At 40.5% G+C, this 15,213-nt stretch overlaps 1 protein-coding gene across 1 annotated transcript; it reads right to left on the reverse strand.

Annotated features, from left to right (window-relative positions):
* Positions 1 to 3,921: 3,921 nt before the first annotated feature.
* On the reverse strand, positions 3,922 to 12,119 carry LOC113037112 (G-protein coupled receptor family C group 6 member A-like). Its single transcript, XM_026193772.2, has 7 exons — positions 11,768 to 12,119; positions 11,515 to 11,681; positions 11,143 to 11,252; positions 10,094 to 10,828; positions 8,169 to 8,384; positions 7,326 to 7,452; positions 3,922 to 6,915 (listed from the first exon to the last, which is right to left on the reverse strand). The coding sequence occupies exons 1-7, from the start codon at positions 11,959 to 11,961 to the stop codon at positions 5,759 to 5,761; spliced, it is 2,706 nt and encodes a 901-aa protein (XP_026049557.2). The 5' UTR covers positions 11,962 to 12,119; the 3' UTR covers positions 3,922 to 5,758.
* Positions 12,120 to 15,213: the final 3,094 nt, after the last annotated feature.

Raw genomic sequence — 15,213 nt, forward strand, 5'->3', positions numbered from 1 at the left:
ACTGGTGATGGCAAGCTACATCGTAGCCACAGCCGGCCTGGGGCGCACTGACAGAGGCGAGGCTGCTGGACACTGGCGCCACCGGGCCCTCTGACCACCACTAGTAGGCAACGGATGAAGTGTATTGCCCAAGGACACAACGACTGAGACTGTCGGAGCCGTGGCTCAAACCGGCAACCTTCCAATTACAAGACAAACTGCCAACTCTTGAGCCACGATCGCAAACACATAAACACAGACGGCACCAGAGCTCTCGATTAACACTTCCTTTATTGCTCATCACCACACAACTGAATACTTTTACCTTCAAAACACAGCAACAACACTTCCTGTAAACTGTGTGATTGGAGCCCTCCAGTGGTCCACCACAATGTCAAAGTAACAGGCAATGATCACTGAGACACCTGACTGCTTCCTTGTTCCTTGGGCATGGGGACAATAGTACCATATACAACTTCTCACAGGGACAGGTTAAAGATCTTAGTGAACACAACTGCAAGTTGGTTCAGCACCTTAAAATAAGTCAGGCTCCTCCCAGGATATTTGTCTTTTTTAATACTATTCGTTAGCTCTCTTTGGGCATTACTGTAAGCCAACTTTGAGGCCTTGCCTTGCTCTCGAGCAATCATTTTTGGTCTTGGAATATGGATGATCTTGGTGGTTAAGACCATCAGTGTTCCCAAACCAAAAATTATGCCTCGACAACAAGGCGCGGCGTCTGAGCTGTCAGTAGAGAAGGCTACACATGCCAGAATAGAAGAGCTGTGTTCTTCAAGCGCTGTACAGACAACACTCAGTCTGTCTTTTCAAATCAGTCCTGCTGCGGTAAAATGGATTCTTCTCTCCAGGCTTGGACAGTTTGTACAGCTGGCCATGGTCTATAGAGGTCTATATGATGGACTTAATTCAAGATGAGATGGTCAGGGAGGCTAGGGTGTCAAGATAGGACAGCTTTATATGCTGCTAGGATGCTGGTGTAAACCTGATCGTCATATTCTTTTCCCGTTTTTCAGAAATGTATATTGTTATACAGTTTGGGCATTACAGTCTTTCACTATGCCTAATTAAAGTCTCTTTCTACAATCACACCTACTTCTGGATATTTGCTCAGCCAGTTGTTAATGGTATCATGCAGCGCTAACTTAGTATTAGCTTGTAGTGGAACATAAAGAGCTGTGATTAAGACCGCACGAAACTCTCTTGGTGGGTAGAATGGTCAGCATTTCAGTACCAGATATCCAATATCAGGAGTTCAGTGCATGGTGATAATGTCTGTAGATGTACACTGGTCATCATTAAAATATATGCGCACTCCTTTTCCTTTGCTCTTAATGGAGTCAGCCATTCTGTCTGATCACTAAACAGACGAGCCTGTGAGGTTATTTGAACTTCTGCTCACTGAATATCTCCTCTTTTTCAGCTGTAAAGTCAGTTAACCGTAGAGATAATTGTGTGGGAAAAACCCCAGTAATTCAGTAGTTCCTGAAACACCCAGACCAGCCCATCTAGCACCGACAACTGTGGCATGTTCAAGTCACTTATATTTCCTTTCTTCCCCATTCCAATGCTTGGTTTGAACTTTAGCCGGTGTCTTGACCATGTGTACCTAAATGCTTTGATTTGCTGCATTATGATTTGCTGAATAGATATTTAACTTAAGCAGCTGAACAGGTGTACCTAATGAAGTGGTGAGTGCAAAAGAGGCTTTCTTTATAATCCTCTCCATGAGTTTTTCACTTAAATTTTTTTTAGTTTTGGTATACTATTAGTACTTTTACTCAAGTAAAGAATAATTCAAATATTTTTGTATTAGGTTTTTTTTTTTTAAGTAGGGCAGTAAAACATATATCTGTCACACTAGAAAGAACTGGAGGCCGGCTACGCGGAAGGCAGTGGTGGCGACGACCTTGTTTAGGGCCCCCCCCCCGGATGGCGATGACATCCAGCTAAAGGCCTGGAAAGTGGCCGGCAAAGGCGAGGTGGTTCAAGCCGATCTGGATCGGACAGCGTTGTAGAGACAGCAGAGGCTGGACTAGACGGCGGCGTGACAGCTGCGGATGGTGACGCTATCGGTGATGGTGTGAAAGCTGCAGGCATTGGAGCAGGTGTTGGCACTGCTGGCAATGGCGAGGATGAAGACGCAGAGGCTGGACCAGGCAAGACTGATGCTGAAGCTGAAGCTGCAGGCGTGGATGATGCTGACGCTGAAGCTTGTTTGAAGATAAACATTTAATTTATACCACATTAAAGGATTCAAAGCATTTATTGTCATATGTGCTAAGAAAGCATTTCTCTGTGCAATGGAATTCTTTCTTTGCTGTCCACACAAAAATGCCGGTTAATATAGGGAAATAGAAATGATAAATAAAAACAGTATAAATAAATAAAGACACAAATTTAAGCTTGAAATGGATGTGTGTTCAAAATATCTATGAGCTTAATGTGCTGGCTTAATGTGCCTGATGTGCACAAATTATTATTATAGTTAAAAATAGGTCAGCTGTCCAAGAGTCTGATAGCAGTGGGGAAGAAGGAATTGTTGAGTCGGAATGTTCTGGATTTCACACTTCTAAACCTTTGTCTCAAGGGCAGAAGAGTGAACAGTCTATGTTGGGGGTGTGTGAAGTCTTTGAGAATGGAGGCAGCTCTCCTTTGGACTCTGTGATGGTAGATGCTTTGCAGAGAGGGCAGCGGGGTCCCGATGATCTTCTCCACAGTTGTTATCACTCTCTGCAGGCATTTGCGGTCCACAGCAGTAGTGCTGCCGTACCATGCAGTGATGCAGCTGGTCAATGTGCTGTCCACAATGCAGCTGTAGAACCTGCTGAGGATCTTGCCCGACGAACCAAATTTCCTCAGCCTCCTCAGGAAGTACAGCCGCTGTTGAGCCTTCTTGACCAGCTGTGTGGTGTTCAGTGACCAGGTGAGGTCCTCAGTGATGTAGACACCCAGGTATCTAAAGCTGCTTCTGCGAACTTCAATATGGTGTTGTCCTTGTTGGATGTGACACAGTCATGGGTGTACAGGGTGTAGAGAATGGGACTGAAGACGCAACCCTGTGGAACGCCTGTGTTTGTAATAATGCTGGCTGAAGTCCTGGTGCCGATCCTGGCGGACTGGGGCCTGCCAGTCAAAAAGTCCTGTAGCCAGTCACAGAGGGTGGGGTGTGGGTCGATTGTTGCCAGCTTGTGAGTGAGTTTGTTAGGGATGAATGTATTGAAATTGGAGCTGTAATCAACAAAAAGTACCCTGATGGATGAGTCTTTGTTTTCCAGATGGGAGAGGGAATAGTGAAGGGCAGCAGCGATGGCATCTGGCGTGGACCCTTTGGCCCGGTAGGCATACTGCAGGGGATCCAGAGTGTCTGGGATGTTTCTCTGGATGTAGGCCAGCACCACTCTCTCAAAGCATTTTGCAATGATTGGAGTGAGTTCAACTGGTTTGTAGTCATTTAGGCAGGTGGCTGGGCTTTTCTTGGGGAGACGGATTGAGGGTTGTGGTCTTGAAGCATGTATGGGCCACCTCTGGCAAACCAGATCTGGGCCACCAAAGGGCCGTCATTCTTTGCGGTATGTGGGCCATGAGTAAGCACATTGTGTGGGCCAGATCCGGGCCATACCAATTTTGCTATGTGGGGTTGTACTGTAGACATGACCCAGGGTGTTCTTGTCATGGGTAGGAATGGCCACATGTTGGTGATGTTTTGGGTGTACAGTCCATAAGTTGCACTTATTAAAGTCACCAGTGACGATAAAAACAGCGTCTAAATGAGTTGTCTCTAATGCGCTGATGACGTCATGGAGTTTGCCGAGCGCTGCTGCGGAGCTAGCTTGTGGCTGAATGTAAACAATAGCCAAAAACACAACTGAGAATTCCCGCGGCAGATAGTAGGGGCAGGGTTTTAGGAATATAAACTCTACGTCTGGCAAACTCTCCTTTTAATTGATTCAAGAAAGAACAAACATACACATATCAGGTATAACATTATGACCACTGATAGGTGAAGTCAGTAACATTGGATTGTTTCTTCATTACAGCATCTGTTAGTGGGTTGGATATATTATGGAGCAAGTGAACATTTTGTCAAGCCTAAGATTTGAGCTTGTTTGAGAAGGACCAAATTATGATAGTTTGACGACTGGGTAAGAGCATCTCCAGAACTGAAGCTCTTGTGGGGTGTTCCCGGTCTCCATTGGTCATTATCTGCAATGCATTGTCTCATAGTTACCATTTAACAATATACACCTGAGACTAAAGTCCCACACACCAACACAAATCCTGATCCTAATGAGGATTAGTAGTAAGGATTTAGGTATGAACACAAGTTGAAAACACAGAGCGAAAATGAAAACCAGCACAAAGAGACATTTTAAACCAATCACCACAGTGATTCTACTGTAGCAACATGAACACAGAAATGGATGCTGCCTGCTCATCAGTTTGTTACCTGTTGAAGTTCAGGATTTGGCTGAAACACTGAAAGAATGAACAATTATAAGGAATTGAAGTACTCTTTAAGAACCGAATACACTGAATACAAGCAGATGATAAAAAAAAATTCTAAAAGTTATTCTCTTACATATATACCCACAGGCCATTTTATAAGGTACACCTGTTCAACTACTTGTTAATGCAAACATCTGATCAGCCAATCATTTTTCACCAACTCTAGGCATTTAGGCATGTAAACATGGTCAAGATGACCTGCTGAAGTTCAAAGCAAGTATCAGAATGGGGTAGAAAGATTATTTAAATTACGTTGAACATGACATGGTTGTTTATCTGAGTATTTCAAAAACTGCTAATCCAACAGGTTTCCCACTCAACCATCTCTATGGTTAGCCAAAAGGGTTCCCAACACTGTCCGGAAAAGAGTTAACTGATGAACTAATGAAATGGCTGGTGAGTGTATATGTGTATTTCTTATATATAGTCACTAAGCCTTTAGATACAAAAATATAACAGAATACATGATCAAATTCAAATATGTAACAAATCTGTGTCAGTAAATCATCAACATAATGTTAAAAGGCACCACCAACAAATATGCCCTACAGAATTGCAGAAAGATGCTTACAAGTTTTCAAATGTTTTACATTTTAAAAAGTTTTCTTTATATTTATTGTGTTGTATTTTTTTGACCTTTAACCCTGACTCAACGAGTCAGTGATTCCAGAATAATAGAACAATAAATCTGCAAGATAATGATGATTTGAAGAATACCAAACAGTCTGCAAGCTTACAGCCATACCACTCTGAGCAAGCCCGACTGGTGAATCTAAATTGTCCACAGGTGTGAATGTGAGTGGTTGTTTCTATGTGTTAGCACTGCATCTGGGTGGTGACCTGTACAGGGTGTACCCTGTCGTAGCACACCCCACGGCCCTGATGAGGATAAGCAGAAGAGAATGGATGAATGGATAAACAGTCTGTAGTGGCTTTGCAAGCATCCTCCTGCGAACCAGTCAATCCATCTACTTAAAGATGCAGAATGCTGTCAATTCCTAAAATTGTTGAAATCAACTAAATATTATCAGTTTTGGGGATTTTTACATCAACAGTGTGGACCAAACACATTACAATTTGTTGGAAATTACAAATTTTAAGACACAAACTAATTGAATGAATCAGAAAATAATGTGCTTATTATCCATTACTTAAAATGTTAGTGGCAGTCCTAAAAATGCACAGACTTTCATATTTATTCCACTTTGTGCTGCAATTCGAAACATTATGTTGCCTTCTTAATAATTGTGAATTATTTTATTAGTGATGTTGGCAAGCTTGAAATTCTCTTTAGGGTGTTAAAGGAATTTAGGTTGTTCTGAAGTATGTTTTGCTGTGGGTTCGAGACTGGGGAGCGAGAGTTTGAGGAATCACTAGGCTGCCTGGTGGAACTCCAATCAGTGATTGAGTCTGAAAATTGGGAATTTGGGAATGACTCCAAAGATAAAGATAAAGTAGGGTTTTGAATTCCCTTAGATGACAGCTCATCCTCACTGCCTTTGTGATCCCTGGAATAATTCCTAATATCCCGGCGGAATGATTTCTCTGTGTTTGCTTCCTTCTTACACAGAATAATGTAGCACTTTGTGAAGAACTGACAAAACAAGATGCCGTAGGCTGAGATGAGGATAACAACCATCTCCACTGCTGGAATGTACTTGCCTGTGACATTGGCATAGACTGGACCAAACATGATCCAGGAGATGAAGTAAATGAGCATTGCAAAAGTGATGAACTTTGCATCATTGTAACAGTCAGGCAACTTTCGTCCCTTAAAAGCAACACCAAAGCAGATTAGAGCCAAAAGGCCAATATAGACTAGCATGGCTCCAAATGCAGGAATTAATTTCTCATTACAAAACATCAGTTTCATGTTGTTCTGTGTGATCTCTGAGTCAGCAGTTGGAGGACTGTGTATAAGCCACGTTGTAACAATAACCACTTGACCTGCCATGCAGACTGCAATAATGAGGTAAGGCTTGTAGAGCTTCTTCAGCACACTTTGAATGACCGGGTCAAACTCAAAGGCTAAGACGATCTTAAAGGACTTGACCATGATGCAGGAGACACACAAGGTAAAACTCAAGCCAAACACCACCTGCCGTGCTTGACACTGATAGCTATTGGGTGGACCACCAAATAATATAACACTAGTAAATGTGATCATAAGGGAGAGGAGGAGAATGATGCTGATTGGGCCAACAGATGAGCGCACAACAGGGGTATTCCAGTGTGCAAGGAAGATGATCCCAACAACAATGGTAAGCACTGCTCCTAAAGAAGTAAAAGACAGCAGCACAATAAGATATACATCACCCCATTTCAGAAAATCAGTTTTTCTTGGCAAACACTTTGAACTGCCTTTTAGGGAGTAATAGTTTTTTTCACAAGGATTGCACTTCTCCGAATCTGAAAAGAAAGAAAACAAGATCATTAGAATATGTAAGTTGGATTCAAACTCCTTGAACTGTCAATGCAATAGACTGCAATATAAGCATTTTAAATAAATAATAATAATGGATACTTTATTGATCCCCATGGGGAAATTACTTGTTTTTCTCTGCATTTGACCCATTCACTCAGTGAAGCAGTGGGCAGCCCACTAAGCAGGCGCCCGGGGAGCAGTGTGTAGGGACGGTACCTTGCTCAGGAGTACCTCAGGGTAGCCGTTAAGTGGATTCGAACCGCCGACCTTCCGATCATGGGGCGACCACTTTACCTACTGAGCTATCCCTGCCCCAAACACTTATTTTGGCTTTTATGTAGTTTTACAGTTAACTGATACAAATGGAGTTTACTGTTTCTTTTATAATACATACCAGTGGTATTGGAAAAGGTGTTCTCAGCACAGGGTTCACACTGATAGCAGCAACGAGGCTGGCCCGAAACTGAAATCTTACTGTAGCCAGGCTGACAGCTGTCTGTGCACCTGGAAATCACGTTTCCCTGAGAGAAGAAAGAATCATGATTTTTTTTTTACAGTCTGTATAGTGTACTCTCTTTATTCTAACACACAAGTTTTTATATGCTAACTGCTTCTTAAACAACACAAGAACAAGAAAAAAACAAGGAAGGAAAGTAAAAAAGAAACTGAGGAGCTAATCCAGTACACACAGTCATTCAGTTTTCAAGAAAAACTCCTTAAATTGAGTATTGACATTGATAAATATATGACAAATAAAATAAACCTATGTTCTTGCTGATGATAATGGTAATTTTCAAATACTTAGGTTATCATTTTAGTATGCCAATATTAGCACAACTAAGTATGGTCAGATTGCCTTTAATTTCATTCACAAAATCAGTAGAGAGACAAATTATGACCTTTGACAGTGCAAGAGTTAATAATTTAACCCAAAGTCTGTATCAAATAACATGGTAATCAACAGTGATTTCTTTAAATATGAAATATCAATATCAGCATAGCATTAGAGTAATATTTAGTGAATCACCAGAATTGGTAAGATTCATCTTCTACACATCTTAAATATTTTTTTAAATATCAATTCAACATGGCTTATGAATGAACCACCAATGAGTCCAACAATATATTAATCCTGCCAACACTGACTGTAGATAATGTGAATATCTAAAAATAAAAACAATGAATGAATGGAAGAAGAATAAAACAATTTGACAGTGGAGGGCAAGTTATTACTTACAATGTAAATGTAGAAAGCATGTTTTGTTTCCTGCGAGATGAACGTCAGGCTATTTTGCAATATACTGTAGCGAGCTACAATGTCATTTACGTCTAGAGACTCTGAAGTCTGCTTCCATAGGACGATATCGTATTCAGTGTTGAGGTCACCATGGGGATCAAATGAATAGTTTTTCCCATCCATGTGGAACTTTGCCTTCCATAGGGCTCCTCGTAACTGAAATTGCAGTGTGTGTGAAAATATTGATTAAAAATAATGTATCTAAAGTGGACAGGACAAAACATCATACACACAGATTAGGTACAACATTATGACCAGAGACATGTCTTTTCATCATAGGACCTATTAGTGGGTGGGATGTATTAGGGAGCATGTGAATATTTTGTCCTCAAAGTTGATGTATTAAAAGCAAGAAAAATTGGCTAACCGACTGGGTCAGAAAATCTCCAAAACATCAGCTCTTGTGGGTTTTTCGTGGTCTGCAGTAGTCAGTATCTATCAAAAGTAGTCCAACAATAGAACCAGTGACATGATCATGAGTGGCCAAGGCTGACTGATACACATGGGGAGTGAAGGCTGGTAGAACTACTATATATACCCCATTTCTCCTGCAATCTTTTTTTTTTTTTCTTGAAGCTCCAGCTTGAGAGTTCTGTGGAGGGAGCTTTAGGGTTCTTGAGGTTTCTGTGCAATATCTTTGCTGTTTCTAGGACTGCATTTCTCTGGACAGAGATCTCAGATGTTGTTCCTGGAATCTGCCAAAGCCACTCACCCAGTGTGGAGGTCACTGGCCCAGCTGAGAGAGGAGCTATATCTCCTAAAGCTTCGTTGATATTATTGCTGTAGATCAAGTGGTGTGGATCAGTGAACTGATGTCTCGTTCACTACTGGCATACAGCTTGATGTTATCCATGTAGAAGAGGTGGCTATTGACTACTCCATTCCATAGTCGGAATCCATAGCCAGTCTTTTTAATGATCTCACTGAGGGGGTTCAGCCCATGCAGAACAGCAGTGGAGACTTGATGAAAACTTGTGCTATTGGCTTGAAGTTGGTCTCTAGTGTTCAGAATCAGAATCAGAATCAGAATCAGTTGTTTCCCCCAGCCACATTGTATTCCTGATGAAGGTCTTACTTCATCAGTTCTTAATCCAGACTTTTCAGGATCCATGGCATGGCATCCAGGCAGTGCACAGCTTGGTGAGTATGGTCTTGTCTTATTGGCTGGTAGTTGCATGGGACAGGTCCCTTCTACTGTCCAAGCCTTCGTTTAGCCATTCCAGGTGTCTCTCGTCCATTGGCAGCTGGTTCATTTATGCTGCCAGATGCTCGTGAAGTGCAGTCAGCTTCTTTAGCCAGTAGGCATGAATTATGTCAGGCCCTGGTGCTGTTCAACTCTTCATACTAGGGACCCTTTTTTTAGATGTCTGCATCTGTGATGGTCACTGGATCCTGTTCAGGGAGATGTGGTTTGCTCTTAAATCAACTAGCCACTGAGCCTTTTTTGGGTTGTGGCCTTCCATTTGCTTTATTGACAAGGCTGTGAGTCTTCGCCTTTAAGTTTTTAAGGCCTCAGGTCTGCACAGCTTGCTGCAATTTTAGGCACCCCTTTCTTCATTATCACCTTTCTGCAGTCCTGCATCTTGGCCTCTAGCCTCCTTCTCCATGGAGGGTACTGCTCCTTGTGCTGTTCATCTTCCACCCATCTTGTACCAAGCATCTCAGTGGTCACTGCTGCCATGGTGTAGATAAGCTGGTTGGTTTTGAGATCTGAGATCTCTGTCATATGTATGTATGTATGTATGTATGTGTGTATATATATATATATATATATATATATATATATATATATATATATATATATATATATATATATAGAGAGAGAGAGAGAGAGAGAGAGAGAGAGAGAGAGAGAGAGCATTTACCTCCAATGGGGATGGGCGTTTTGTCTTGCAGTCTCTCTCAGTGCAGAGGTCTTCAACAGCCTGAGCTATTGCTTTAACCGCCAGTTCTATACTGAACACAGCAGATGGATATATCATAGTCTTTAACTTCTCCGATGAAGTTGACCCATGCTGCTTTAAAAATGGGTTGTTGTGGTGGCTTGGATTTTCATCAAGGTCATCGAGATATCGCTTCAACTTGGTTGTGTTTCCAGATTTAAAAGTGATCCCAATGATTGTTCCTATGTCACTCAAAGTATGTTTTTTTGTATTCAGTATTTCAGGTGATTGTGACCAAATATCACTGGCCAACCAAATTCTCTTTGTTCCTTGAGGATCATTGAGAAGTTTTTGAAAAATATACATCATATGGTCAGGTTTCGCGAAGGACACAATGACACTGACGTTTTCATTATCTATGATGGTTTTGACTGTAGACTCAATGCTCTTTCCCAGCAAATAATCATTTAAATTATCTGGAAGAACAGAGGTGAAGGCGAAGCAGATGCCTTTTTGGTTTGTATAGTACCAGAGCCGCTCAGTTATATAGCGAGCATATTCACCATCGGTTGTCAGCACACCGACCCAAGTCCATCCATTATTATCAAGAATCTCGGAGATGGCACGAGCTTGGTGATTATCTTGTGGTACAGTCCTCATAAAGCTTGGAAAACGGGTTTTATCACTTAGAAGGCCAGAGGTTGCACCATAACTTATCTGTGGAAATAATCACAAAACATTGTTTGGACAAGTGAAACATGCTTTTCATATTCTGCCTGCATTCATTCTTTTACAGTGCAAGGATATTGATGGTTATGTTTTACAACAAGTTTGAAAAAATTAAGCACTGTATTATCACAGCTTGTTAGCTGAGTACAGAATGGAAAGGTATATCAGGTCATTTCATCCATTCTCTGAATAATAGCTGCTGCTGTTTGATTAATAGACTTTACATTCAGTGATAACTACTACTACTAATCATCATCATCATCATCATCATCATCATAATAGACCCAAATAGTCAGTCATACCTCGGGTATATATTCCAGGTTGAGTAGCCTTGTAACTGCTATGGCTATCTCTGAGTAGTAACCACCAATGACAGCAAGGACAGGGGAAGACTGCTGTGCACTAGTGTTACCTGCAAAAATGTATTCAGTGACACAATTACTGGCATTTACATTAACTTATATTAAGACAGTAGGATTACAAACAGTTACATTTACATTTACCTAAACTGTGGGCAAAAATCTTTATTTAGGTGTAAATTTGACTAAGTGTAGCTTTTCAGCATGTACATAATATTACTTTTATGAAACTACAATTAAGACAAAGGAATTAATCAAACCGACTAGCCAGAAAATTCTCATATTTTTCACTTTTTTCCCCCTCAGAGTACTCACAGTTTCCCCTCATAAAGGACGGGATTTTTCTCAGGGAGGTAGTAACGTCACCACAGGAGTCAAGTATAAGATATCCCAAGGTGAGGTTCCCCAACTCTTGCTTCTGATTTATCTCCTCCAGCGCCTGCACCATTATCAGAGACTGGACCAGGTTAGCCGTGCTAAACCTGCATGACACAATCAGATATGTTATATACAAATATACCCTAATTTAATACACACTTTGACACTCATTGCTAAAGAGTAACAGCACCTGTCACATATCTGGTTTTCACTGCCATCATAATTCACAGTGACATTAACGCTTTCGTGAATCGGAAACAATCCTCCAATAATGATGTCGCCTTCTGCTGTGGCCTGTTCGAAGGATTTGGTACCATGGTGTGATAAAACTACAAAAAAGATGCAGAAGCTGAAAGAATGTTTCATCTTCCTCCAGCTGTCCATCTTGTTAGTAGAAATCTTCTTCGAATAATCTCCGAAAACGTGCTCTGAAAAATCACTTGTGTGTATCCCTTCAGTGTGTTTGCAGAAGACAGAGCTGTGGATAAACCTCTTTAACTTGAAATACTGCTTATCTTTTTTTTTTCTTTTTTTTGGGGGGGGGGGGGGGGGGGTGGCTTTTTATGATCACATGGGGTTTGATGTCACTTCAAGACATGGAATGTGAAAATGTTATCGCTACTTCCAGGTAATTATTCTGATAAGTTTCAGTGTGGTTTAAAAAAAAAGATAAGAAGTATTTGGACAGGTGTTGTATTGACATTACTCATATCCACTGTGTATAAAGATAATTTGGCTTACAGTTCAGTAAACCAATCTGTTGGCAGTGCTGTTATATAATACTGACATACTATCCTACTATACTTGGCAAGACAATGCTAGGTATTTCCCCAATAGGCTTAAAAATAATTCTATAGATGCTAAAGTAAGAAAAAGAAGTAAGAGGGCTCTGGTGCTAAATTCTTAACTTATGTCTTATCTGTAACACTTGTTTGTGATTTTGACTGTGATCTTTAATCAGGTTAAACAAGATTTGTTGCACACACCTCTGCACTGCATGCATTTCCTGGTCTCCCATGGCTGCTTTTCTGATTTTATTGCCTCAACAAAACCCCAAATTGTTCTGTTACAAAAGAACACAAGAAGAATATGTAAAAAAAAAAAAATAGCATCATATTAATACAAGTGAAAATGTGCTACTAAAAATACATAAGGCTACAAATATCCAAGCATAGAAAGTATCTAAGTTCATTTAAGCTTAATTTATAGATTTATGTGCTTTTTGATACTCCACTACATCTAATACTTTTACTTAACTACATTCACATCAATGCTGCTGTTAGCAGTCTCTTTGAGGATTTAAAAGTGTGTATTTACACATAAAAGTGCTGTCCATCCATTTTCTTCCATGTACACAATTCAGGGACACTTGAGCCAGAGCCAGTCCCAGATGCCACGGGGGAAGAGGTTGGGTGAAACCTGTACAGGCTGCCGATCTGTTGGAGAGCTAACAAAGAAAGGCAGACAAATGTTCATGCTCACATTCACACCCATGGACAATTTAGAATCAACCTAACCACCCTATGGATGTTTGGATTGTGAGAGGAAGCATGAGTACCGAGGGACAACTCAAGCACAGATTCCACACAGAAAGTCCCCGGCCTGGATTTTAACAGTGGACTTTTCTACTGAGAGCCAATGGTGCTAACCATCATGCCGCCCCATTAAAATGAGTAATCATCACACAGTTGCTGCAGCTTTGTTTGTAAAATATCATGATGTGAATTTCCTGTTCCACTTTAGATTGAAATCTCTTGACCTTGGATGCCATTTGAGTACAAAGCACTCTTTGTTAAGTACAGTGAACCAGTCTGACAAAGTTTAAGGTTTCTGATATGGTGCTTTATCCTGCTGAAAGTAGTCAGAGATGATCATAAATTAATGGACATGGTCAGGTATAATACTCAAGTAGTCTGTGGTTTTTAATGATCCTCAATTGGTACCAAAGGGCCCAAAATGTGCAAGAGAAAATATCATCTACACATTATAATACCAGCAGGAGCAGCGGCCCGATGGAGCTGTTTTTTCATGTTGTTCGCACCAAATTGTGATCCTATCACTTGCATGTTACAGTAGAAATAGAGACTCGTCAGACCAGGCAACGTTTTCCCAATCTTCATCAGTTTTGGTGAGCCTGTGTGAATTGAAACCTCAGTTTTCTCCTCCTAGCTGACAGCGAAAAGGAGAAAACTGAGCCATGGTGTGGTTTTCTGCTCATATAGCTTCTTTGTTCAGTGGTTCAATGTGTTGAACATTTAGAGATGCTCTTCTGCATACCTCAATTGTAACAAGTGGCTATTTGAGTTCGTGTTCCCTTCCTATGAGTGGAGAGAGTCATTCTCCTCTTACATCAAAAAGCCAGAGAACTGTTGCTCACTGGATATTTTCTCTGTTTCAGACCATACTCTATAAACACTAGAGATAGTTGTGTGGTAAATTCCCAGTAAATCAGTAGTTTCGAAATACCCAAACCATCCCATCTGGCACCAACAATTATGCCATTTCATTCCCATTTTGTTGCTCGGCCATCTTAACCATGCCTACTTGCCTAAATGCTCTGAGATGCTGCAATGTGATTGGCTGATTAGATATTTCTCTTAACAAGCAGTTGAACAAGTGGTCCTAATGAAGAAGAGATAAAATTCTCGAAGATCAAAGTTCATTTTTTTAAATGGGTTAAGGAGCAATCTTGTGCTACGGTCACACATATGAAAGAGGAAGTTAAACAGAAGTATCAGGTTATCAGTAACATTCTTGCATCTATCCAGTGCACTGAATGTCAGTTTCACTACATGTCTCTTGATTGATTCTGACAATATAACAATTACAAGTTTTTTTCTGATAACTAAATCCAAGTGCAAAGTACAAAATGGAAGAAGGAAAGTCAGATTTATTAGTTTTATTACATATGATTTCACTGTTAAAAGGCACTGCTTTACTTATTTAAATCACTATGTCAACATGAAAACTGGAACATGGAGCATCTGACAGAAGTCGTGTCACAAGTCATCTGATGTAAAAAAAAAAAAAATCTGCCAAATCACGCACGTGGAGCTACTTGCTGTGGTGACCGCTTGTGAATAAATGAGGAGCGGAAAGTATCTCCTTCGCTATAAGATGCCACAGTCCTGTTGTTCTCTGCTTTTGTTACTCGTCGAATATCAAACTTGAGCATTATTCTCTTGTGAATAACTTTGTATTAGCAACATAGACTGTATAAAAGGATAAGCATGCAGTCTGTAGAGAAATATGATGTGTATGATGTGAGTTTGAAGAAGTGCTTGTTGTTTGTGGCCTGAGAGCAGTTTCAATTCTAGTGTGAAAAACCTGAAGTAGAGCTTTAGATACATTATAATTACAATTGCAAAAGTGACTTACAGTACAATATCCCGCGAACACACTGAGGCGTCATGTTCAAAGCAAACTAGTTATTTCAAACAGTGCAGCACATGTTTGCATAACAATGACAATGAAAATACTTAAATTAAAAGTGAAACAGAATTATAACAATTAAAATCTGTTTACTTGTCGTAATGTTGGAGCTGTGCTACGTTTTACACAAACTAAGTAGCCATGCTGTGTATTTCAATCAGCAATATTGTTCACAAACTAATGTTAATAACCATTAATACAAAC

This window comes from Astatotilapia calliptera, chromosome 15 (genome assembly GCF_964374335.1).
Source record: "Astatotilapia calliptera chromosome 15, fAstCal68.1, whole genome shotgun sequence".
NCBI lineage: Eukaryota > Metazoa > Chordata > Actinopteri > Cichliformes > Cichlidae > Astatotilapia > Astatotilapia calliptera.